This window comes from Stenella coeruleoalba (assembly GCF_951394435.1).
Source record: "Stenella coeruleoalba genome assembly, chromosome: 21".
NCBI lineage: Eukaryota > Metazoa > Chordata > Mammalia > Artiodactyla > Delphinidae > Stenella > Stenella coeruleoalba.
In genome coordinates, this window is record NC_137167.1 from 29,904,824 (window position 1) to 29,930,590 (window position 25,767).

The window sequence follows — 25,767 nt, forward strand, 5'->3', positions numbered from 1 at the left end:
CCGGACCAAGGGGCACAAGTCCACCCGGGCCCCTCCTCGGCCGACACCCACCTTCAACCCGCTCCACCCGGAAGTCGCCGCTTCCCTTTGGGGAGGGGGCGGGGGGAGGGCAAGCTTTGGAGCATGCGCAGTAGCCAGAGCGAGCAGTCCACGCGTCCGGGCGGCAGTTGCGTGTCGACTGTCAGCACGACTCGACCAATCGGGAGACGAGTTCTTGCCGCTGAGCCCCGCCCGCGGAGGGGGACTATGGTAACGGGCGGCCAATCAGGAGTCGTGTTGTTGGCGCGGAGCCCCGCCCCCGATAGGGGCATAGGGTGACGGGCCAGGGTCATGGAGTGTGAGTGATCCTGAGCTCTCGACCCCCCGAGGGCCGCGGCTTCCTCTTGCCCCGTGGCCGGGAGCAGCGCGCCGGGCCCCTCATTCGCCAGCCCGCCCACCGTCCAGCGGCGGCGCGGCCCATGCGGCTGGGGGCGGAGGCCGGATCCGGCGTGGGCTGGGCGTCTCAGGGGCGGCCGGCGGCCCGGCGAGGTGAGGGGGCGGCGGCGGGGCCCGGCCCAGCCCGGTGATTGGCCGCCGACTGAGGGCCGCCGGGCGGCCGGCGGCGGCGGGGCGGGGAAGAGCCGGCGGAGCCTTCCTCGTGCGGAGCCGGGAAGATGCTGCTGTCCCTGGTGCTCCACATGTACTCGATGTGCTGCGTGCTGCCGGCCGCCGTGCTCCTGGGCACGGCTCCCACCTACGTGCTGGCCTGGGGGGCCTGGCGGCTGCTCTCCGCCTTCCTGCCCTCGCGCTTCTACCAGGCGGTGGACGACCGGCTCTACTGCATCTATCAGAGCATGGTGCTCTTCTTCTTCGAGAACTGCACCGGCGTGCAGGTGAGGCCCCGCCCGCCGCACCTGCAGCCCCTCCCTGCGTCTGGGGCCCTGGGGGGTCGCAGGCGCATCCCCCAGCTGCCACCCACCCAGCGTCCGTCTAGCTAGTGTAGGCTCGCCCCGCCGTGGCGGGCAGATCCGGCCCCGGGAACACGTGCCATTACGCCGTCCTCCCACCGTGGGGGCAGTTTCACGTTCTCGCTTAGGGTTTGGCCAGGTGCTTCCTTGCGGGTACTCCAGGATTACTAGGTAGCTGCGGTAACGCTGCTCTGCGGCCCCAAGCGGGATCCACCGCCCGCCCTCCCCCTCTCTTGCAACTGCCTGTCTTGATGCTGGGAGAAGTAGGTGCAGATGAACGTTTAAATAGGGCAAGCAGTTGACAGCTTCTGGCGTTTGGTCTAAGAAGATGGTAATGGTTGAACTCAACAGTGCGCTTTTAAAAATCGGACACCTTTTCTTGAAACAGATTGGTGTTACTGTTTGGGCGAGAAGTACAACTTTGTTTTGCATTCTTCCGCAGTACAAGTGAAAGCTGGGCAAGGAAATTAATCCATTTGTTACTGTAGAAGCCTTACCAGAGATAAAATTCTTGCCAACTTTGACTAGGCTTACATGTGTGGCTAATCTTTTGTCTGCTTACTTTCTGTTATTTTCTTTCTCTGTAGAGATTGGATTTGTAGATTAAATTTGTAAAACAAACAAAAGTAGAAGGCCCTTTTAACTCCATTTAATTATTTGAAGTCTCTTACACAGGAATAACAGTTGTGTTTTCCTTCTGTTCCCCAATTTGAAAAAAAAAAAAAGAGAGCTTAATTCTTGGTTTTCCTTATATTGTTAGTCCTCTTCTTTTCTTTTCTTGGTGGGGTGGGTTGGAGTGAATGGGGTGGCATTATTTTGTCTTTTTGTCTTTTTTTTTCCCCCTAGAGCAGCTGCTTTCACCCTTTTGTCCACCAGCTACCATTTTGAATTTATAGTTGCATTGCTGTTGATTCCTGATGACTCTATGCGTTTGCCCCAGTTGGAGGTTTGGGGCAAGGGAACTAGAAGCCAGGGACTGTGTTTAAATCAGTATCTATAAGTATTTCCTAGGAAAGAAAGAAAGATCGCTTTTCCAGATACTGGTTTCCTGATAATTGACTTTTTCAATGGGCCACATTTAAAATTTTCACTAGTTCAGACCAGTCATTTCCCCACTCTGTTCTTACCTCACCACGTTTGTCTAAATGTATGGTTGTGTCATGATAAGTATTTAATTTCACATCATATGACAACTGGCCTGGGCTAGGATACAGGATCAGAATATACGACAGTCATTTACCTCTTAGAAAAGTAATTCTACCTATGGCGGGTTTTAAAATTTTCGTTAAAAGCATATAACATGTCCCATGCAATGTAACATATACCATTGAAGTAATTTGTGTTTAGCGAGTTTCTTATTTTAAAAAAATGACTGTAAAATTTCACAGTATTTCTCAAATTGTATATCTTACCTTATATTTGTTCCGTATAGACCTCCAATTTATTGTTTGAGTTCTCAGCACATGGTTTTTAAAAAGTTTAATCTGATGATGATCAACGGACACTCAGTTCTAGGATTCCTAACAAACTTCACCAAGGAACCTGCATGAAATAAAATTTTGAATTATAATTGAGGGCCATCAGACATCCTTTTATAAATACATGAAGAACCAGTATTCAGTTATAATCTTCTAAATGTCACAATTCATTTTTCTTTATTAAAAAAATTTTTTTTGTTGCTCTTTCCCCTCCTTCTACTGGAATACACCAAAAACTGATCACTGATATTTGCAGGCCAAAATATCTAGTGATATTTATTTCTAGGCATATGCAACATGCCTCGTCATTAACACCCTCTAAATATTTTAGTCACCATTTTCTTCCTGCTGAAATCAGTACTTTAAAATATATTTTACACTAATGGCTCTGTCTGCTAATCCCCACTTCCCCAAATGCTAACATGATACATTATAACAATCAAAAGTAAAATTTGATATAAAATAAATTTAGTTTTTCAGCTGACCTGCTTCAAGTATAAATTAGTTCAAATAACACTGGAAGAAAAACATAGAATTTAAGTCTAAGATTTTAACGTTTTTTATATATAATGTGTTCAGTTAGAATACCCTTAACTTCTCTAATAATTTATACATTTACTTGAAAGATTGTTTCAGTTTCCTCAGAAACCCTCAAGGCCTGCATGTCTAGAGGCCATTTATAACTAGTTCTTTCTCTTGGTAGCACTGTGTCCTCAAAAATAGTCCTAAACTCTTAATGAATTAAATTTGTATTCTGTATCTTGTTGAAAAAGCAGCTAAACTGTTGTATTTGAATGAAACATGTTTATTTAGAATCAGAGAAGGGACCTCACAAGTCCAACACCTTTTTTTTTCAAGTCTGGATTCTTTCTGCATTTCTGCTAAAATGTTGCCCAGATTCTTCTCAAATATCAGTAGTTCTAGATAGAATATAAATTGTTGCTTGTGTCCTTAATTTTTTTTTCTCTGCTTATTTATCATTCATGTTAAGACCTTTAAAGACCTTCCTACAGTTTAACTGGGAGTAACAGAGCCAGGGAGATCTGGATGTGCTTCTGGGTTTGCTTAAGTAGAATGACACAAACCTTTAAGAGGAAATTAAACATTTCTCAATCAAATGTGATTCCAGTCTAACACAATTTAAGTCTGGCCAGGGAATAGACTTATAAGAAACTCTTAGAGAAATGTAATTAGAACCTTGTTTCTATACTTTCTATAAACATAAATCCTGGACTGCGCAAGACAGTTATTTTAGTTTGCATTTGTGCAAGATTTTTTAAAATACCTTGTTTTTCTGTTATGAGTCACAGGTACAATAAAATATTCAAACACTGCAAAAATATATTGAGAAAGTTGAAGTTCCCCTTACCTACACACACCTTTCCTAGGCCTGCAACAGTTTGGTGTGTAACTTTGGATTTCTGCCAAGAGCATTTATATAAATGTATGAATTGTGGGAAGACTCCTTCTCCATTAAATTAACTTCTTGGATGGGTTTTATAGTAACACCAAATATACCATAACCTATGGGGACACCTCTGTGCCATTGTTATGGAAAGCAAAAGAAAATATGACTCTCTATACACAATTTACTTTCCCTCTTTCGTAAATTTGTCTAATTTTGTAGAACTGAATACACTGAGAGTGGGCTCTTCTTAAATGGAATTATAAGTTAATTTTTCCTTTGATATTTTCTCATTTTATTATGGTTTTTTAAACAGAGGTTAATATTAGTAGTTAGACGATCCAAAACTAAGTAGTAACGTCTCAGAACCCGCTCTTTATTCATTCATCTGATATTGGAGTGTGCCCTGAATTCCAGGTCCTGTGCTGGACTATATGGGATGGAATGAAGAAAAATCATAGACAAGGTCCCTGCCCTCATGGAACTCACATTCTAGTGGGACACGAAATATAAGAAGAAAGTTAAAATGCACTGTATTCTGTGACTTTGTTAACCTAGTGGGTAGAGGTTGGGGGTTTGGGGAAATGTCCCTGAGCAAGTAACATATGCATTGAGCTCTGAAAAGGGCCAGTTTGGGAAGTATTGTAGTAATCTAGGTGAGAGATTATGGTCAGAGTCGTGGAAAGAGTGGGCACGGAGAGAATGGAAAAAATCCCAGAAGTATTTTAAGGTAGCTGATGGGGCTTTGTAATTGGATACGGAGTGGAAAGGAGAGGATTGTGTTAGCAACACACCTAGCATTTAGTGAGCGCTGGCTGTGTGCCAGGTACTGTTGTCTTATGTGAGTCATCTCATCCTTACCAGATAGGTGCTGTTTTTCCCATTTTACAGATTAGACAACTAAGGCACCTGGAGTTCACACTTGTAATGGTCAAGCCAGGATTTAGTCCAAGGCAGTCTAGCTTCAGGGTCCATTTTCCAAAGATGCTTTGCTAGGTGGTGTGGTTATATTTGTTGAGAGAACAGCCCCACTCCCAAGGTGTGCCTTCTAGGAGTGCCTTCTACTGTAACTGGCAAACAGTTACAGTAGAGGATAATACTGAAAGTAGAGTTTTTGTGTTTATTAGCTTTGTGCTGCAAAGGGAATGTGACTCTGCTGGGTTATTCAAGAAGCCATATCAATTGTTATGAACCTCTGTGAGTTTTTACTTCAAGCAGGAGTAGCATGGTGTGTTAAGGGAAAAGAGATTCTCAACTGATAACTGAATGAAGATCAATACTCCTAAGCATGGCATTCAAGGCTGTCTGAATTCTTCCCTGGCCAGCTTTCCCATTCACTGATTTCACTGTAGCCCAACTACTGCTTCCTCACCAGTCCCTCCCCTAAATTACCAGTGCATTCTCAAGAATGTGCTTTTGGACTCCTCTGTACACTTCCTTCCAACTCGGGCAGCTTTTCCTCATCTGTCATGATCTCACCCCATCTCCATGTCAGGATCACTTATATGTCATATTAACATAGCATTAGCTTATTTTAATATATATGTTATCCCCTTTACAAGATTGTAGCCCCACGGAGGTGGCAATAAAGTGGAGAGTGACTTGCCTTGATTGTTCCCTTTTAACAAAAGGGCAGAGCACTCTGCAGGGAACAGTGGTCTGTGTTTCTGTGGAAATGTGGATGAGAATCTCACTTTTAAGGCATGGGGGCTCTTGAATGGCCCTCTAGTTGACAAGTTTTGATCTAACAGGGTCAACAGGTAGACTGAGTCAATTTGCTTTCTTTACTTAATAGATGGGGGGAGAAAACATGCACTCTACCCACGGAAGTAAGACTGAGAATAAGGTCAGAGACCTTATAAAAGAGGGGATTCTGGAAAAGCTAGCAATGCAGAGAAGGCTTTGTTTACTTGTCAGTAAAAACCTGTACTTTTTGCAAGTTTTAAAGGTAAGCTTTGTTTCCTCTGCTTCTTTGCATGGTCTAGCAGTGAAAACCCCAAATAAGCAGTGTTGCATGGGGATTTAGAGGGCTGTATGTGTGTGTAAGTGTAAGTGATAGTTGGAGGCAGAAAGAAATGAGGCGGGTGGTACCTGGAAAGGGGAGTTATGTTAAGTGCTAACCACATGTGAGGCACTAGCATTTCCATTGATAAATTAGTCTCTACGCTCAGCGCACAGTTTAGCAGTTAGAAAGAGGTCAGTTTTTTAAAAAATATATATTTATTTATTTATTTGGTTGTGCGAGGTCTTAGTTGCGGCTCGTGGGCTCCTTTAGTTGTGGCTCGCGGGCTCCTTAGTTGCAGCACATGGGCTCCTTAGTTGCGGCATGCATGTGCGATCTAGTTCCCTAGCCAGGGATCGAACCCGGGCCCCCTGCATTGGGAGCGCTGAGTCTTAACCATTGCATCACCAGGGAAGTACCCTTTTTTTTTTTTAACTGAAGGTATAATGAGATGTTACGAAATGACAAAATGATCAAAGAACTGAGGAAATACAGGAGTACTACAACTGAATGCAAGTGGTTGCTTAACTGAGGGGAGGTGTGTGAATATAAGGAAATGATTCTTCCACGTTAGATGCGATGCACTGAATGCCAGCTCTTCGTGTGCTTACGTGTTGCTTTGCTCTCATTCTTAATTTGTATTTTTCTGTAGGAAAGTATTTTATGTCAGTTTTTCTCGAGTTTCTTATCTCCTTGTGGTTAATGTTCAAAGTGAAAGAATTGCATAAGCTTCTAATTTATGGGAAGCCTCATTTGACATTTTTTATTTGGAATTTTTGCAGATAATAATTTTGTTGTAGTCAAAAGATTTTTGGATCTGGGGTGAGAAACCTGGGTGTAATTCCTAGTTCTTTGCTATTCTCTGTCAGCTTGAATAAATCAACTTTTCAACTCAGCATTCTCATTCTTAAATGGAATACTTATTGTCATGTTATTTTGTGAAGACTAAATGAGATAATATGTGAAACTGCTGAGCTCAGTGACATCATAGATGCTCAGGAAAAACACGCCCTGTAAATGAGGACAATACAGAGAGACAGATATGACGAATGTATAAAAGGAAGTTTGTGATTTGTATGGTTCCATTTAAATGTTGCATAATAATTATTTTTGTGTACTGATTATTAGACAAATGACTATGTTTATATTTTAACATTGTTTCGGAGGGGCGTCATACTTTTCCTATTCAGGGAAAGGTTTCAAATTGGGCAGAAAAAGACCATAGTTTTGTGTGTATTACGGTAGAAGTCTTGTACTTGATCTTGAAATGATGTATTTCATTGGCACAGAAATACATTTAAAAATCATTTCAAATAATTATAAACGTCATAGAGTGTAAATTATATCTGCAAACTTATTTATGCTGCATTTCTTTATGGCTGCATTTGTATGTAATCTGAGACCTTTTTTTAAGGAAGAGAAATTATATAGATGTTTCTCCTATCCATTCATCATTTAACACGATTTTGAGTAAACAGTCTGACTTTGTTGGATAATAATAAGAGCAACAGCTAACATTTTGGGGGACAGTTCCTATGATCCAGGAGTTGTGGCAGGTAGCTTACATGGTCTTGTTTACCTCACCACACCTGTGGTGAGTAGTTACCATTATTACATTCACTCTACAGGTAAGAAAAAATAGGCATGGGGAGGTTAGGGACTTCTGCTGCAGTTCACGTAGTTGGTGAGGGGATGGGCTAGTGCTCAGGTCCGAGGCTCAGTTTAAACCCAGGGTTTCTGCCCGGGCCCTTAGTGACTGGTGTGCTGTGCATAGAGGAGATAGAGCTGTCTGTAGCTGGGCCCGCAGATCAAACTGACAAGGCCAGATCCGCAGGAGAAGAGGCACACAGATTTAACGGGCGTTGATCCTTTATGTGTAGTTTAATATTTTACACGCTAGGGTTTTTACTGGCCCCTCTCAGAAAAGAAGGGGAAACTAAAAGAGGCGGTTAGAGTCAGCGCAAGGCAGTAACCTGTGGAGGCACAGCTAGGTGCAGGAAAGGTGGGTTTGGGCTCCTAGGGCTGGTACATTGTGGGAAGGTCCCTAGGAAATGTATGGTAGATAAGGACTGTTAAGTAAGGCTTGCTGACTCATCTCCGTGCTGTCTCTGATCTTCCTGGTCCTCTAGGAAGGAAAAGCTTTACGAGTGTTTTTGATGTCACTGTTACAAAGTGAAGTTTAGGCCTCCTTTAGGCGGAAAAGGGGAGGGCAGAGAGCTGTGTGTGCTGCTTCTCAGTTGCCCTCAGCTCAAAATAATCCTCATGTCAAAGTGGCATGTTTTGGGGCGGCGTGTTCTGATCCCCTTCTACAGCATCATCTGTATCTAAGGACAGTGAAAGAAGTTTTTTTTAAAAAAATTTCAATGTGCATGTGGAAAGGAAATGAATATTATTGAGATAAATAATATCTCAATTTTTTTTTCTTTTTGAAGAGGAAGAGTGCTGTGCCTTATGTGCCCAAGGCGGTGTTGCTTAGATATTCCACCGCGTTAGACACGTGGTTACTGCAGAGTCCATTTTACCACCTCTTCAGGATACAAAAGAGGGAGCTTATCAGATCATGGGAGCAAATTAAAAACAAGGTGAAGAGGCGAGCCCTGTGAGAGGAGAGTGTCTGCATTTAAATCCAAGTCTTCTGAAAGGCGCTTTGTCCAAGATAAACAAGCTTGTTTGACTAAAGCAGCATTGTAACTAGTGTGTCAGTCGCAATGAAGATAATCATTCAAAGAGCATTTTTACTGAATTAATAAAATGAAGAGAGAACATTGTTATTTTCCTCTAGAGGGACTTTACATGAGTGTTTTAAAAATGGAGGACCCCCAACTTGAACAATTATTATGACTTAAAATTACTTAGAGAATGAGGAAGAACCAAAAAGCCGTGTTTTTCATATGGCTTGTTCGAAGGAACAAATTACCTGCCGGAAAGTGATTGTGATTTGAAATACATGTACTAGAAGATTCACAGAATGGTGCCTTTAAAACGTCACTGGTGCATTTAAAGTATTTGTTTATTCCCCGCCTCTTTACTGTTGAAAATGAGGTTTAGCTTATCCACTTGTGAAAAATAAACGTGCAGCTTCTTGATTCAGTGAACATCTGTTGAAAAGCATTTGAGTGCTGGGCTCTGGGTGGAACAAGGATGCAGTCCTTGCCCCTGAGGAGGCTGTGGGCCTTGAGGGGGATGTGATGTGAGTTGGAAATAAGGATGCACAGCGTGACCGGGTTCGTTGTGATGCAAAAGGGGGAGAGATTAATTCTGAGGTCTGGGTTAGAGGGCAGGGGGGCTTCGTGAGGAGGTAAACAAGCGGAAAAGCTGATCTAAGATGACTACAATGAGAGAGCGCAGGGGACTTTTAGGTAATCAGAGAGTCGTTTAAGAATTTATTTGTAGGGGCATTTTGTAAGTTATTATTAAATTTTAAATTCGGAAAACACTACAGTTATCTTATTAATTATATACTTGTTAGTAGGATAGTAGTAACTGTCTTATTAAGTATTTTGAGAATCTGTACTCTTAAATGAAAACTTTTACTTGCCCTCCATGTTAGTAAATTTAAAAGCAAATAACCTTTTCACTTCAATGAACAGAAGAAGTTTGATAATTTTAAGTTGGAGTGAAATGCTTCATTGAAGCCTCGGAAATAAATTAAGTGAAGGGCCTTAAAAACTGCATATATGTGGTACATAAACATTGTAACCATGCATTCCTTTCTTTGGATAATCAATATTTATTTGAAGTACTTAATAATTTGCGTCTATTGCAATAAGATTTGCAGTTCATCATTTCATTTACTTTGCTTTTAGAGCTTGTAAATTTTTAAATACGAAGGGCTATTCTTTGTAACTTTTTATTTCTGTTGAATTCCAAACAAGTGATAATGACAAATAAAAAAGAAACAACTTAAGAGGCAACCAATCCAAATACCTACTTTGAGATCCTAAATTATGTTACGTCAGAGGCTTACCATCTTCTTTTGCATCTTAATTGGAAATAGCTTTTATTTCAGTGAGATGCATACTGAAAAATAAACTTTAATGAACTTTATAAATAAACTTTATGAACTATGTATTTATTATTTTCCCTTCAATGGCTAGGAATTAAGATTTTGTTCCCTTCACATTTCGCCCATCTGTTTTGCCCACCAGAATTCATTACTTATCTTACTTTCTCTAGATAACCACTGAAGATCTATTTTTAAACACTGGGCATGTTTAACTTTGTTACTGAGATAAGCTAAATATAGAAAATGTCGATTGTTTGGAAGCCATTTAGGGATGGGGAAAATTAGTGAGTTTTACAGGGATTGCAGAGATGGCTTTCCTGCAAAGCTTTTCAGTTCATGTTTGTGTCTGTAAACAAAGTGGAAAACTGTGGCATTTTAAGGCCAGCTTGGTATATAGTATATGGACTAAGCCCAAGTAGTGGAGGTGTGGCATCTTAAACTGGTGGTGCCCATTAACTGATCATGGGTCACTGAACAAGGCGACTTGGGGGTTCTGTGCCTCAGCCTGCTAAAGCGTGAAATCAGAGGCTGGACCAGATAGCGGCCAGACGTGGTTCTGGTGGCAATGCATGTACTGACTATATTCACTGTTGGGGATTGTTTGTCATGACATTAGATGACTGTGCTTATTTTTGTGGTTTCCTTTTCACCCTCAACATGCTTGTTTTATTTTAAAGTGGGATATATTGGGTTTTATAGGAGATAAAGTTTGCAGTGCTGTTTTCTGTATGATTGACATTGTAAATCTTGTGAGACATGCCCATTATTTAAATTTTTTTAAAAATAGATCTTTATTGGAGTATAATTGCTTCACAGTCTGTGTTGGTTTCTGTTGCACAACAAAGCGAATCAGCCATATGCACACACATGTCCCCATATCCCCTCCCTCTTGAGCCTCCCTCCCATTCTCCGTTTCCCACCCGCGTAGGTCATCACAAAGCACCGAGCTGATCTCCCTGAGCTATGCTGCTGCTTCCCACCAGCCAACTATTTTACATTCGGTAGTGTATATATGTCCATGCTACTCTCGCTTCTCCCCAGCTTCGCCCTCCCTCCCCGTGTCCTCAAGTCCATTCTCTATGTCTACCTCTTTATTCCTGCCCTGCAACTAGGTTCATCAATACCGTCTTTTTTTAGATTCCATATATATGTGTTAGCATATGGTATTTGTTTTCTCTTTCTGACTTACTTCACTCTGTATGACAGACTCTAGGTCCATCCACCTCACTACAAATAACTCAATTTCGTTTCTTTTTATGGCTGAGTAATATTCCATTGTATATATGTGCCACATCTTCTTTATCCATTCATCAAAGTGATGGACACTTAGGTTGGTTCCATGTCCGGGCTATTGTAAATAGTGCTGCAGTGAACATTGTGGTACATGACTCTTTTTGAATTACGGTTTTCTCAGGGTGTATGCCCAGTAGTGGGATTGCTGGGTCATATGGTAGTTCTATTTTTAGTTTTTTAAGGAACCTCCATACTGTTCTCCATAGTGGCTGTATCAGTTTACATTCCCACCAACAGTGCAGGAGGGTTCCCTTTTCACCACACCCTTTCCGTCATTTATTGTTTCTAGATTTTTTGACAGTGGCCATTCTGACTGATGTGAGGTGATACCTCATTGTAGTTTTGACTTGCATTTCTCTAATAATTAGTGATGTTGATCTTCCGCCCATTTTTTAACTGGATTGTTTGTTTTTTTGATATTGAGCTCCATGAGCTGTTTGTATATTTTGGAGATTAATCCTTTGTTGTTTCATTTGCAAATGTTTTCTCCCATTCTGAAGGTTGTCTTTTTGTCTTGTTTATGGTTTCCTTTGCTGTACAAGAGCTTTTAAGTTTAATTAAGTCCCATTTGTTTATTTTTGTTTTTATTTCCTACTCTAGGAGGTGGGTCAAAGAAGATCTTGCTGTGGTTTATGTCAGAGTGTTTTCCTCTAAAAGTTTTATAGTGTCTGGTCTTACATTTAAGTCTTTAATCCATTTGGAGTTTATGTTTGTGTATGGTGTTAGGTAGTGTTCTAATTTCATTCTTTGACATGTAGCTGTCCAGTTTTCCCAGCACCACTTATTGAAGAGGCTGTCTTTTCTCCACTGTATGTTCTTGCCTCCTTTGTCGTAAATTAGGTGCCCATATGTGCGTGGGTTTATCTCTGGCCATTCTATCCTGTACCACTGATCTGTATTTCTGTTTTTGTGCTAGTACTGTACTGTCTTGATTGCTGTAGCTTTCTGGTATAGTTTGAAGTTGGGGAACCTGATTCCTCTAGCTCCCTTTTTCTTTCTCAAAATTTCTTTGGCTACTCGGGGTCTTTTGTGTTTCCATACGAATTGTTAAATTTTTTGTTCTAATTCTGTGAAGAATGTCATTGATAGTTTGATGGGGATTGCATTGAACCTGTATATTGCTTTGGTTAGTATAGTCATTTTCACGATATTGATTCTTCCAATCCAAGAGCATGATAAATTTTTCCATCTGTTTATGTCATCTTTTATTTCTTTCATCAGTGTTTTATAGTTTTCTGAGTACAAGTTTTTCGCCTCCTTAGGCAGGTTTATTCCTAGGTATTTTATTCTTTTTGTTGCAGTGGTAAATGGGAGTGTTTCCTTAATTTCTCCTTCTGATTTTTCGTTGTTGGTGTATAGGAATGCTAGAGATTTCTGTGCATTAATTTTGTATCCTGCAGCCTTACCAAATTCATTGATTAGTTCTAGTAGTTTTCTGGTGGTATCTTTAGGATTCTCTATGTATAGTATCATGTCATAGGCAAACAGTACAGTTTTACTTCTTCTTTTACAATTTGTATTCCTTTTACTTCTTTTTCTTCTCTGATTGCTGTGGTTAGGACTTCCAAAACTATGTTGAATAAGAGTGGTGAGAGTGAACATCCTTGTCTTGTTCCTGATCTTAGTGGAAATGCTTTCAGTTTTTCACCATTGAGTATGATGTTTCCTGTGGGTTTGTCATATATGGCCTTTATTATGTTGAGGTAGGTTCCCTCTATGCCCATTTTCTGGAGAGTTTGTTTCATAAATCGGTGTTGAATTTTGTCAGAAGTTTTTTCTGCATCTATTGAGATGATCATATGGTTTTTATTCCTTGATTTGTTAATATGGTGTATCACATTGATTGATTTGCATATATTGAAGAATCCTTGCATCCCTGGGATAAATCCCACTTGATCATGGTGTATGATCCTTACAGTGTGCTGTTGGATTCTGTTTGCTAGTAGTTTGTTCAGGATTTTTGCATCTATGTTCATCAGTGATATTGGTCTATAATTTTCTTTTTTTTTGTGATATCTTTTTCTGGTTTTGGTAGCAGGGTGATGGTGGCTTCGTAGAATGAATTTGGGAGTGTTTCTCCCTTTGCAATTTTTTGGGAGAGTTTGAGAAGGATAGGTGTTAGCTCTTCTCTAAGTGTTTGATAGAATTCACCTGTGAAGCCATCTGGTCCTGGACTTCTGTTTGTTGGAAGATTTTTAATTATGGTTTCAATTTCATTACTTGTGATAGGTCTGTTTATATTTTCTAATTCTTCCTGGTTCAGTCTTGGAAAGTTGTGCCTTTCCAAGAATTTGTGCATTTCTTCATGGTTGTCCATTTTATTGGTATATAGTTGTTTGTAACAGTCTCGTATAATCCTTTGTATTTCTGCAGTGTCAAGTGTGATTTCTCCGTTTTCATTTCTAATTTGATTGATTTGCATCGTCTCCCTTTTTTCTTGATGAGTCTGGCTTTATCTTCTCAAATAACCAGCTTTTATTGATCTTTGTTATTGTTTTCTTCATTTCTATTTCATTTATTTCTGCTCTGATCTTTATGATTTCTTTCCTTCTATTGACTTTGGATTTTCTTTGTTCTTTTTCTAGTTGTTTTAAATGTAGGGTTAGATTGTTTCTTTGAGACTTTTCTTGTTTCTTGAGGTGAGATTGTATTGCTATAAACTTCCCTCTTAGAACTGCTTTTGCTGTGTCCCATCAGTTTTGGGTTGTCGTGGTTTCGTTGTCATTTGTTTCTATGTATTTTTTAATTTCTTCTTTGATTTCTTCAGTGACCTCCTGGTTATTTAGTAGTGCACTGTTTAGCCTCCGTGTATTTGTGGTTTTTTACGTTTTTTTTCCTGTAAACTGATTTCCAGTCTCATAGCGTTGTGGTCAGAAAAGATGCTTGATATGATTTCAATTTTCTTAAATTTTCTAAGGCTTGATTTATGACCCAGGATGTGATCTATCCTGGAGAATGTTCCATGTGCACTTGAGAAGAAAGTGTATTCTACCACTTTTGGGTGGAATGTTCTATAAATATCAATTAGATCTATCTGGTCTATTGTGTCATTTAAAGCTTGTGTTTCTTTATTTATTTTCTGTTTGGATGATCTGTCCGTTGGTGTAAGTGGGGTGTTAAAGTCCCCTACTATTATTGTGTGACTGTCGATTTCTTCTTTCATGGTTGTTAGCATTTGCCTTATGTATTGAGGTGGTCCTATGTTGGGTGCATAAACATTTATAATTGTTATATCTTCTTCTTGGGTTGATCCTTTGATCATTATATAGTGTTCCTCCTTACCTCTTGTAACAGTCTTTATTTTAAAGTCTGTTTTATCTGATATGACTATTGCTATTCCAGTTTTCTTTTGATTTCCATTTGCATGGAATATCTTTTTCCATCCCCTCACTGTGTCCCTAGGTCTGAAGTGGGTCTCTTGTACACAGCATATAGATGGGTCTTGTTTTTGTAACCATTCAGCCAGTCTGTGTCTTTTGGTTGGGGCATTTAGTCCATTTACATTCAAGGTTATTATCGATATGTGTGTTCCTATTACCATTTTCTTAGTTGTTTTGGGTTTGTTTTTGTGGGTCTTTTTCTTCTCTTGTGTTTCCTGGCTTAGAGAAGTTTCTTTAGCATTTCTTGTAAAGCTGGTTTGGTGGTGCTGAATTCTCTTAGTTTTTGCTTGTCTGAAAAGCTTTTGACTCCTCCATTGAATATGAATGAGATCCTTGCTGGGTAGAGTAATCTTGGTTGTAGGTTTTTCTCTTTCATCACATTAAGTGTTTCCTGCCACTCCCTTCTGGCCTGCAGTTTCCACTGAAAAATCAGCTGATAACCTTATGGGGATTCCTTTGTATGGTATTTTTTGTCTTTCCCTTGCTGCTTTTAATATTTTTTCTTGGAATTTAATTTTTGTTATTTTGATTAATATGTGTCTTGGTGTGTTTTTCCTAGGGTTTATCCTGTATGGGACTCTCTGTGCTTCCTGGCCTTGGGTGACTATTTCCTTTCCCACGTTAGGGACGTTTTCAACTATAATCTCTTCAAATATTTTCTCAGATCCTTTCTTTTTCTCTTCTTTTTCTGGGACCCCTATAATTCGAATGTTGGCACATTTAGTGTTGTCCCATGGGTCTCTGAGACTGTCCTCAATTCTTTTCATTCTTTTTTCTTTATTCTGCTCCTCGGCAGTTATCTCCACCATTCTGTCTTCCAGCTCGCTTATTTGTCTTCTGTTTCAGTTATTCTATTATTGATTCTTTCTAGTGTATTTTTCATTTCAGTTATTGTGTTCTTCATATCTGTTTTTTTGTTCTTTAGTTCTTCTAGATCTTTGTTAAACATTTCTTATATTTTCTCAATCCATGCCTCCATTCTGTTTCAGAGATTCTGGATCATCTTTACTATCACTACTCTGAATTCTTTTTCATGTAGATTGCCTATTTCCTCTTCATTTATTTGGTCTTGTAGGTTTTTACCCTGCTCCTTCATCTGTGACATATTTTTTTTGCCATCTCTCTTTTTTTTTTTTTTAATGAGTGGGGCTGTGTTCCTGTCTTACTGGTTGTTTGGCCTGAGGTTTCCTACACTGGGGTTTGTAGGCTGTTGGGTAGGGCTGGGTCTTGGTGCTGAGATGAGGACCTCCATGAGACCTCACTCTGATGAATATTCCCTGGCGTCTGAGGTTCTCTGTTAGTCCAGTGGTTCAGACCCGGAGCTCCCACCGCAGGAGCTCTGGTCCGACAAGGGGCTCGTGAACCAAGATCCCGCAAGGCATCTGAGGCAGCAAAAAAAACCAAAAAACAAAAAAAACAATAAAAAAAATAGCAAAGTAAAAAGTAAAATTAGACTAGGAAACTAACAGGTATGTTAGGAAGAATATAAAAATATAGCTGAATCAACAACCGGAAGGTACATTAGTACCACAATAGTAAAAAAGAGGAGGAGGGAAAAGAAAAAAAGGGGGTGGGGGGAGGCCTTGGCTGTGGAGGGCGGGGCCTAAGCAGGGGCAAGCTTTGGGTGGTGGGCGGGGCCTATGCTTAGGACCCACAGGGCTGGAAAAGGCCCTGGGGGCTGTGGGCAGTGGGGCTTGAGCTCAAGGAACAAAGGGGCCCAGGCGTGCCCCCCATCCCTGGTCTCAGAGGGCAGGGGACCTCACCTGGGAGCCCAGCAGGCTTTCTGGGCTCCAGTGGGCGGGGCAAACACCCTCCTCTCCTCTCCTGCTCCTGCGGTCTGGGAGGGCCCCTTCCACCTGCCTCTCCTGATCTGCCCGGCCTCCATCCTATGCCCCCAAGGACCCACGCAGCCCGGAGGGGGCTTTGGAGGGCAGGGGATCGGCCTGGGAGCTCACCCATTGTTTAAATTTTTAGTTTATTTTTTAAAAATATAAAATTATACATATTTAAGGTGTTCAATGTGATGTTTTGATATACATATGCATTATGAAATGATTACCACAATGAAACTAAAAAAAATGCCTTTTAATAGCTTGTATGCCATTTACCTTAAAAGGCTGTAGTCTCTAAATGAAGCTCAGAGCAAGAAAAGGGAAGGAGAGTCTCCTAGTGGTTCAAGTTCTATCTTCAGCCTGGGGGCAGGCAGGTCTCCAAAGAGTGGTATTCAGATTGAATCCTTTAAACCACAGCCTTCCATTGTGAATGTCTCATCCACGGAAGTCAAGCCAGAAATACTCTGTCGTGTAGCTGCAGTACTTTAAACCCAGTGCGTGCCACCCAATGGTCTCAAAGCAATTCTGGCTCGTTGGTAGGAAGGGGCATTGCTCACACACCAGGACTCCACTTTTAACCCTGCGTGGATCAAGTGATTGACTTCGTCCTTTTGTTTTGGCACTGATAAGCTTTCTTAATGAAAAACTCTTGAGGAGAAATCTAAACTCATATTACCTGCATCGCACTGTATAGTTTTCTGGGGAAGATACAAGAAATCTCAGTCTGAGTCCCTGGTCTCCAGAACTTTGTCATCTAACTCCGTTTATCTACAGAGAGGTTGGCTTAATGTCTTTTTCTTTGTTCTGTTGTTAAGATATAAATGAATAGTAGTGTGATCAAAAGATAATCTCTGTGGCTATCTAAAAAGATAGATCTGTAGCTAATTCATAATCTTGAATAATCTGTGATGACAAGATACAGAAACAAAAACGCCCTGAATAAAAAAATACCACTGTTAGGAGTCATTTCGTTTGAAGTCTTTAAAAATGTACTTCCAATTTCTTTAAATAATTTATTATGAAATATTTGAGACAGAGAGAACTACAGAAAGACTCATAAGGAGCACCTGTGTACCCACCACCCAGCTAAAGAAAGGAAGCACGACAGCTGGAGTTGCAGCCTGCTGTGTACACCCCGCCCTGTTGTGCAGCTTCCCCTTCCTAGAAGCCACTGATCCTGAACTCCCTGTGCTCTGTATAGAGATGTAAAGAGTCCCAATCGTGGGACCAAGTTTCCCCATTACTTACAGAATAAAGTTTTCATCTTTAGCTTGGTATTCAGAAGACTGTACGTTCTGGTTCAGATCTCCTCCGGTCCGCCTGCACCCCTCACCGTCTCTAGGTGCAGCCTGGGTGTGCCAGCACCCTGCCAGGTGCACCCTTACTGGCCTCAGATGCTGCTGCTTCCATTCCTTTGTTCCTCTCTTCATGAACCTTCTCTGCTGAAACCACACCTAATGAATGCTACTACTGCCTGCAGTTGACAGTTCTTTAAAATAGACTGTATTTTCATAATATCTGCATTATGTCTCATCACAGTTATTGTATGCACGCCTGTCTCTTCCACTGCACTGTAGACTCTTTGAAGGACGCTGTACCTTATGAACAGTGTTTCAGATGTTGTGAGCAGTCAGTAAAAACTCAGGAGGATACTGACCATTGCTTTACTTTATGACCATTAACCTGCCCTGCGCTCAACTGCTTTATGGACATGTGCTGTTTATGGTCTCTGAGACTCCTAAGAGAAGTCTAATAGTTGTTAATCATGGGTGGGACTATTCATGACATCGCGTATTTGTCAATTTTTTGACATTGTCATATTTTGTATGTTACAGTAGTACATGTTTTAAAATATCAAAGTAATGTCTCTCTTTATTTTATCTTTTAGATATTGCTGTATGGAGATTTGCCCAAAAACAAAGAAAATATAATATATTTGGCAAATCATCAAAGCACAGGTTTGTATTTCATTTGCATGAAACAGGTGTCTCTACGCACAGTAGGAAAGTAATTCAAAGTAATGTTCTGATATTTTTAAATGGATTTGTTGTTGTTGGTAAAACATGAATTTTCAATGCAGATATTATATGTGACCTCGTATTTTTGTGATTTTAGTTTTTTGGAAAATCAGGAATGTGAAAGCTATGAATTTTCCTTTTCCCTCTGCTGGGTGTATATAAGCTATTTTCTTTCCTTTTTTTCTCTTTCTTTGAATATTCTTCCTTTTTAAGTTTTGTTCTTGGAAGTGGAATTTGTGCATCATACTGTATAAACATTTTATATTTTTGATTGTTAAGCTGCAGAAAGGTTGTACTGATTTGTGAGTACTCATTTCCTTAAACACAGTATTAATTACTAATGTCTGCAGTTCCTTTTGCTTCTTCAAATGTTTGGGTTTAATTATATCTTGCTCTTCTATCAGAGGAATCACAGAAGACTCTGCTCTCCAGTGTAGCGCAGTATATACGTTAAATTAGCTCAAGGTACTTAAAAAAAACACTTTTTATATTGAAATAATTGTAGATTCACAAGGATTTACAAAAATACTATGTAGAGTCCATTGACTCCACCAAGTTTGTCCCAATGACGGCATCTTATACAGTAACCAAACTAAGAAATTAACAGTGATTAAGGTACTTTTCAGTTCTCCAAATAATTCAGTCCAAGAAACATCCCACTTCATATTTTTTCAAAGCTGTAACTGCTTTTGATACACACTTCCTAAATTCTATTTTTATTACTTTAAAAAATGTAGTACCCAGAAGTTCAAAGCTAAAAACAAGCTGATGAATGATAACACATGATTGAGAAATCACTAATGCCTGTGGCTGTCCTTTATCTTTCTCCTGTCAGCTGTGTTTCTTCACGGTTACTTTTATTACTACAGATACCTTCTGGAAGGTAAAGAAAGGTAAAGAAGTTGAGGTGCATCTTTCTCAACTTATCTTGTTACTGATTACACTCAGTTTTCTAGGTCAAGAGCTGATGCTCTGAAGGGTGAATAGGAATTTGATGTATCTGTATTTCCCTGGCTTTATTACCATGACTGCTAAGACTATTAGATTTAATTACATTTGACTTTAGCAAAGCAACCAGCCCTGTGGTCAGGGTCTACTTCTAACTCTGACCTATAAAGCAGCCTGACTTCCTCTTTATTTTGACTGTTTCTTCAGTCATATCGGGCTTTTTACTGCTCACACAGTCTTGCTATTCCTGTTCTGCTGCTGATGGCATATGTCTACCAGGGTTCCCATATCCAAATAAAAAGGATTTGTGGGTCTAGGGCAGGGAGTGGCTCATGATAGCCCAATTTCCTTTATGTTGCGCCCCTGGTTAATTTCATTTAGAGTTTTCTTTCTGTTTAAAGAGTTCTCTCTTAAAATTCCTTGTTAGGTCCCATGCCAACTTTCCTTTCTCCAGGCTTCAATGGAAATAGCGTTCTGCTAGCAGAGCTTTGGTGCCAGCACAGACCTGTGGGATAAGTACTCCCTGCACATTCCTGGAGGTGGGAGCAGTAGCAATAGAAATCACAATACAAAAATTACAGCCACTGCTGTCGTTTGTCTGCTTACTATGTGTTGGCCTTTATATCCATTACTTCAGAGTGAGGACTTCTGGGAAAACATTTGGAAGGACACAGAGTTTTCACGATTCTGTGTTTGGACCTGGAAGGGTAAAATGGGAAGTGTGAGCTCCTTAGGCAGCCCACGGCTGACGTGAAAACGTTACCTGTCTCATCACAGAGAACCAGTCTGCATTCCCGTCCTCTCACCCGACCTCTGAGTGCCTGGACTTTTAGTACCGGCCCCATACCAGTCCGTCATTCGGGGTTAAGAAGGTTGCTTTTTGAATGCTTTAAAAAATCCATAATTTAGGAACATAACTAGATAGTGACTTTAAATTACTTTAGAATTATAGGCTTCAGTTAGAATATGATAGAAGATACGTAGCCTTTTCCCAGAAAAATGGGCACATAAAACTTTGCCTAGAGTTTGAGGTTCCAGAGGTCCCTAAAGCTTATCCAGGGACATGGCTCGTTGGCCTGCTATGTCTAGGTACCCCTTTTAAAACCCTTTTGAGGTATGAAAAACCACAACCGAGTAATCTGAAAATGTCAGTAGCAGAAAGAACAGAAAGCTGCTGTTCGGCTTAGGCTTCCTTGCTCTCCCTCTGCGAGGCCTGCCAGAATACAAGAGTCTTTCCCTGGCCGGGCAGCCAAAGAATTGGCATTTGAATTCGCCCCTCTGGTCCCGTTTTCACTTGATGTGCCCTTGCTGTCTCTGCATTCTTAGTCTCTGTTAACTTATTTATGTCCAGAGTCAGCAAGGCTGCAGTGACCACTATTCCTTCCTCTCGGCCTTCTTTAGCTCTCTGCTTTGGACACTCTGTACCTTTTTAATCTCACGAAGGTTCCCTTTTCTTGGTTTAGGTGACATTTGTCTTGACTAACAACATGTATGGGGAGACCTGGGCTGTGGAGTCAGAGCCCAATTCATAAGCTATTCTGCAATAGGCTGTGTGACTGTGGGCAAATGACTTAGCCTCTCTGAGCCTTATTGGTCAGGTGTGAGTCATGTCTGCTGGTCAAGGCTTTTAGGCAGTTTCCATAGGCTAGCTCGTAATCTCACAGAGAGCCCGGCTCACACGGGCAGCGAACAGTAGGGGTGATGATGAAGACAGCTAATCCCGAGGGCACGCCAGATCCGTGTTAGGCGAGTGCTCACATGCAGGATCTCCTTCAGACCGCGCTGTGCCCTTATGAGTTGGGAGCTGTTGTCGCCTGATAACACAGATGAAAAAGCTGTCATCTTCTCTTGCTGCCTCTCCTCACTGCCCTCCCCTCCTCTCTTCCCAGTTAATGGGAACAACGGCTTGGGCCGGATCACCATAGAAGAATTCTTACACAGCTGCATTTCTTGATCTCATGCCAGAACACAAAATGTGTGAATAGTTATTATAAAGGTAATACATTAGCATCTCAGCCGTCAGTAACTCAGCTGTAGTCTAGTGTCTCCTATCTGAAACCTAGTTGAGAATTTAAAAAAGTAAAAAAGATAATTGAGTAGCAAAAAATGATGGCACAAAGCTTGTGTCTCTTGACTGCTAGATTAGTTCTTAAAATTTTTCCACTAAATATTTCAGAAATCTAAGGGTATAGCCAGGACAGTCCGTTACAACATGACATACTTTGTAAATTTTACACTTTCTCTTAAAAGTTATTGGAAGATGTATCCTAGCCTACCATATAACCATGTGTGTTTTAATATAAAAATGAATTTTCAAATTCTTCCACATTTTAAAAAATGATTGTTTCAGGAAAAGATACCAAATCTTGTTTTTAGCCTTGTATCCCAAATATGTTCCAGAATATACTGTAGCCTGGAAACCATACGCTAAGTTCTCTGAATTTATTCTGAGTCTGTTTACTTTTACATTAGGTATAGTTATAACATTAGCTTGATTATTTAGTTTCCAAGACATGGTTAGAAAGAAATGTGTTTATCAGTGACTGTTTAATTGATCTGAATTACAGGGAAGGGGATAGGGAGAGGGCTTCAATAGGGAGGTACATACTTTAGAGAAAAGTGATAATTGATAGTTCCATAGAGTAGGCGTCACCAACTGGTAGACACCACTGCTGGGGATCATTTACTACAGGGGAAAATCTTTGCATCACTCTATTTAAAGGAGCCATAATAGGAATTATAGATGTAATCATTGTACCTCTTAAATCATCAAGAAAGAGTTAATTATGAATGATAAAAAAGATTAAAAAGAAAGATTTATAATAATTGATAAAACATTTTTGCAAAAGGATAATTTTTAATGTTTAACTTGGCTAATATACTTCTTTAGGATATTCTGTCCAGTATGGTGCATTGCCTAAAGAATATCACACAGCTAAGAGTTAATCTTCCTATAATCCTGTGGAAAACTGTCCCTTTTGGTTGAAATTTTATTGTTACTCCGTTATTTTCTTGGTTTTTATTTCCTACCGGGTTTTTATTAAAAAAAAAAAAATTTCCTCTCGAATTTGCTCCTTTTGTTTTCATTTCCCTGGCCCTGAATACACTTGTGATCCGATGACTGAATCCTTTCACAGATTCTTATTAATTTTTTTTCAAGTATCCCATCTTCCAGTTCATCTGTAGATACGAGAAAAGTCTCCCTCACATTTCATTTTTTTTTTTTTTTTTTGTCGTATGCGGGCCTCTCACTGCTGTGGCCCCTCCCGTTGCGGAGCACAGGCGCCGGACGCGCAGGCCCAGCGGCCATGGCTCACGGGCCCAGCCGCTCCACGGCATGTGGGATCTTCCCGGACCGGGGCACGAACCCGTATCCCCTGCATTGGCAGGCGGACTCTCAACCACTGCGCCACCAGGGAAGCCCTCACATTTCATTTTTATCATTTTCATTCTTATGAAGAAAGAGGGTAGTTGGCAGCCATTTATTTTCAAATCCAGATCTCTCTGGTCCTCCAGACCCTTTACCATTTGCTGGCTTAACTTCATTTTATTTCCTCTTGATCTCTTTAAATCATCTCTTCTGTTTGCCATCTTCTGTACAGTTTGCTGGTCTCTGGTTCTTTGCTTTGGCAGGAAGGCTAGTCCCAAGGAAGGGCTACTTCTGTTCAGAATTTGCTCTGCTTGAAAGATCAGTTAACAACCTGTTTCTTCCTATAGGTTTTTTGAGTTCTTTGTTGGCACCTCACTTGTGCCTTCTTATTTTTGTTTTTTTTGAACTTTTAGTCATAACATATCTATGGAATTAGAGTCATTAGCAGCCTGGCTACGTGTCCTTTGATTATGTAAAGAACACATATGTGCCCAACATAGTTGTAAGCTTTGAGAGATCTTTGTTTTGAATTCCATTATAACCTATTATTGTGTCCTGAAAGTCATTGGTCAAGATAAAATGTCCGGGCTTCCCTGGTGGCGCAGTGGTTGGGAGTCCGCCTGCTGATGCAGGGGACACAGGTTCGTGCCCCGGTCCGGGAAGATCCCACATGCCGCGGAGCGGCTGGGCCCGTGAGCCATGGCCGCTGAGCCTGCGCGTCTGGAGCCTGTGCTCCGCAACGGGAGAGGCCACGGCAGTGAGAGGCCCGCGTACCGCAAAAAAAAAAAAAAAAAAAAGATAAAATGTCCTTGCCTCTTGTTGAACATATTGGTATATACAGAATATTTACTTGCACATGACAGCTTCATTTAGCCATTTTTTTGCTTATAATTTCATGTTTTCTAGACGTCAAGAATGAGAGAAGCCTATTTTATTTTGTTCATGCTGATTTTGGATTACTCTGATGGTTTGTGACTTTTGCATTTTATCCCTGAGACGAGAAGCTTTTCAAGAACCGTAAAAACAAAAAAAACAAAAACCAACTAAAAAACTCCACAGAATTTATATTTTGCAAATGTCTGAGGTTGTTTTAAAGTAATTTAACAATTCCAACCCTAATATTTTTCAAAGCATATCCTCATACAGTCTTGTGAAGAGGCATTTTGTGTTTCTGTGGAGGGGATGCTGGCGTTCAGCCAGGGCCGCTTATGCACTAATTGATTCTGTCTTTGCAGTTGACTGGATCGTTGCTGATATGTTGGCCATCAGGCAGAACGCTCTCGGACACGTGCGCTATGTGCTGAAAGATGGGCTCAAATGGCTTCCATTGTATGGGTGTTATTTTTCTCAGGTAACTTTCCCATGCTTCTTTCTTTACATATATGTAGCTTATGAAAATTTTAGATTTTAAAATTTTACATACATTTAATATGAATGTATGAGGTTTTTTGGTTTATTTTTATGGGTTTAATAGCTTATTCTAAATTAACATGATTTTGTCTGGCATTTTTAATGGTGTGTGTTTATATATATATATATATGGTTACCCAGATTGTTAAATTAAATAGAAAAAAATGCCAATGTACAAAAACCAAATAAATAGAAAAATTTAAAGACCTAGAACTTGATGGACACTTACCTTAAGAAACTAAAAAGTAATTATCTGTAGGATATAAAAAAACAGTGAGCTATATATGTAAAGTGCCTAGCATGAGTGTCAAGTACATAATAAATATTCAATATATGTTACTTTATGCAAATCCTTTAAAATTACATAATAACCATCAGGTCATGGAACTATATAACAGGCTCTTTGATATTCAGAAGGGGATTACTAGCATTTTTCTATGCCTTTTCTGAATATATTATTTGATATGTAATTTTCTAAATATTAAGAATGAAATTTGTATGGAAGACAGACTTGTTAATAAGACTTTAATAATCGATTAAAGAAGAAAAGCTAAAGTTATGGTGAGCTCTGAAAATATATAAATCTGAAAGTCATCCGCTGGACACAAGACAGTGGTACCACCGAGCCGTGCTGCCCCGAGTCCCATGATCAGTGACCCTGTGGTGCTGGAGGTTAGTGTACTTACTGCCCGTCTCCTTTCCTCTTTTCCTGAGTCTTTTAAAGGGAAATAAAATTCATATATATTTTGACAAAAAGTATTTTAAACTACTGGGTGCATGTATAAACGGGAATAGATTAATAAGTAGTGGAATTTATGCCACGAAGTAAAATTTTCTTTTAAAAGGATTTTTTGTTTTACAGTTTGTATGAAACAGAAATAATGCTATTCAAAAATAGTTATTTACAAGCAAAATACGAGGAAACAGACTCTCCAGTTTCATATTTCTTATAATTATTGTATTTATAAAATATTAAGTATTTTATATGTGTAGAAAAATGCATATTAATATATAGACATTCAGAAAACTAAATATTTCCAAACTGCCAACTTGTGAGCATTATAAGGTGCAGATTAACTGTAGCATTCAGAACAGAGATCTCTTTGCTCCCTCATCCCAACCAAAAGCAGGTGTTTTAGGAACCTTACTGTTGGGTTAAATTAAAAAATAAATAAATAAAAAGGGCAATAGCGAGCTTTTGCTCATTTAAGCCCTGTGAGTATAACTAGAGATATGTATGACAGCTGTGATTGACCTCCACTCTCTTTCCTCCACTCTGCTTTCGTTTCTGGCTATCTTTATTATAACACTTATCAATTTTCTTTATATCACACACGTATACATATTTTGCTTCCTCACTAATCAGGGAGTTCCTAAGGAAAGATACCTGGTCTTCACTTCCGTGGCTTCCATATACCTGGGAAAGAACTCAGATGTTTTTTAATTAAAATAGACTTTAAGGGACTTCCCTGGTGGCGCAGTGGTTGGGAATCCGCCTGCCAGTGCAGGGGACATGGGTTTGATCTCTGGTCTGGGAAGATCCCACATGCCGCGGAGCAACTAAGCCCGTGCGCCACAACTACTGAGCCCACGAGCCACAACTACTGAAGCCTGTGCGCCTAGAGCCTGTGCTCCGCAACAAGAGAAGGCACTGCAATGAGAAGCCTGCGCACCACAG

General features: G+C 40.2%; 1 protein-coding gene across 3 annotated transcripts in view; it reads left to right on the top strand.

Annotated features, from left to right (window-relative positions):
* Positions 1 to 223: 223 nt before the first annotated feature.
* Positions 224 to 25,767, top strand: part of AGPAT5 (1-acylglycerol-3-phosphate O-acyltransferase 5) — a 61,720-nt gene continuing 36,176 nt past the window's right edge. For all 3 annotated transcript variants that reach the window (XM_079909290.1, XM_079909291.1, XM_079909292.1), the window contains exons 1-3: positions 224 to 872; positions 18,232 to 18,301; positions 23,915 to 24,030. In XM_079909290.1, coding sequence (XP_079765416.1) covers positions 654 to 872; positions 18,232 to 18,301; positions 23,915 to 24,030 — 405 coding nt within the window. In that variant the 5' untranslated portion in view covers positions 224 to 653. The remainder of the gene's footprint in view (positions 873 to 18,231; positions 18,302 to 23,914; positions 24,031 to 25,767) is intronic.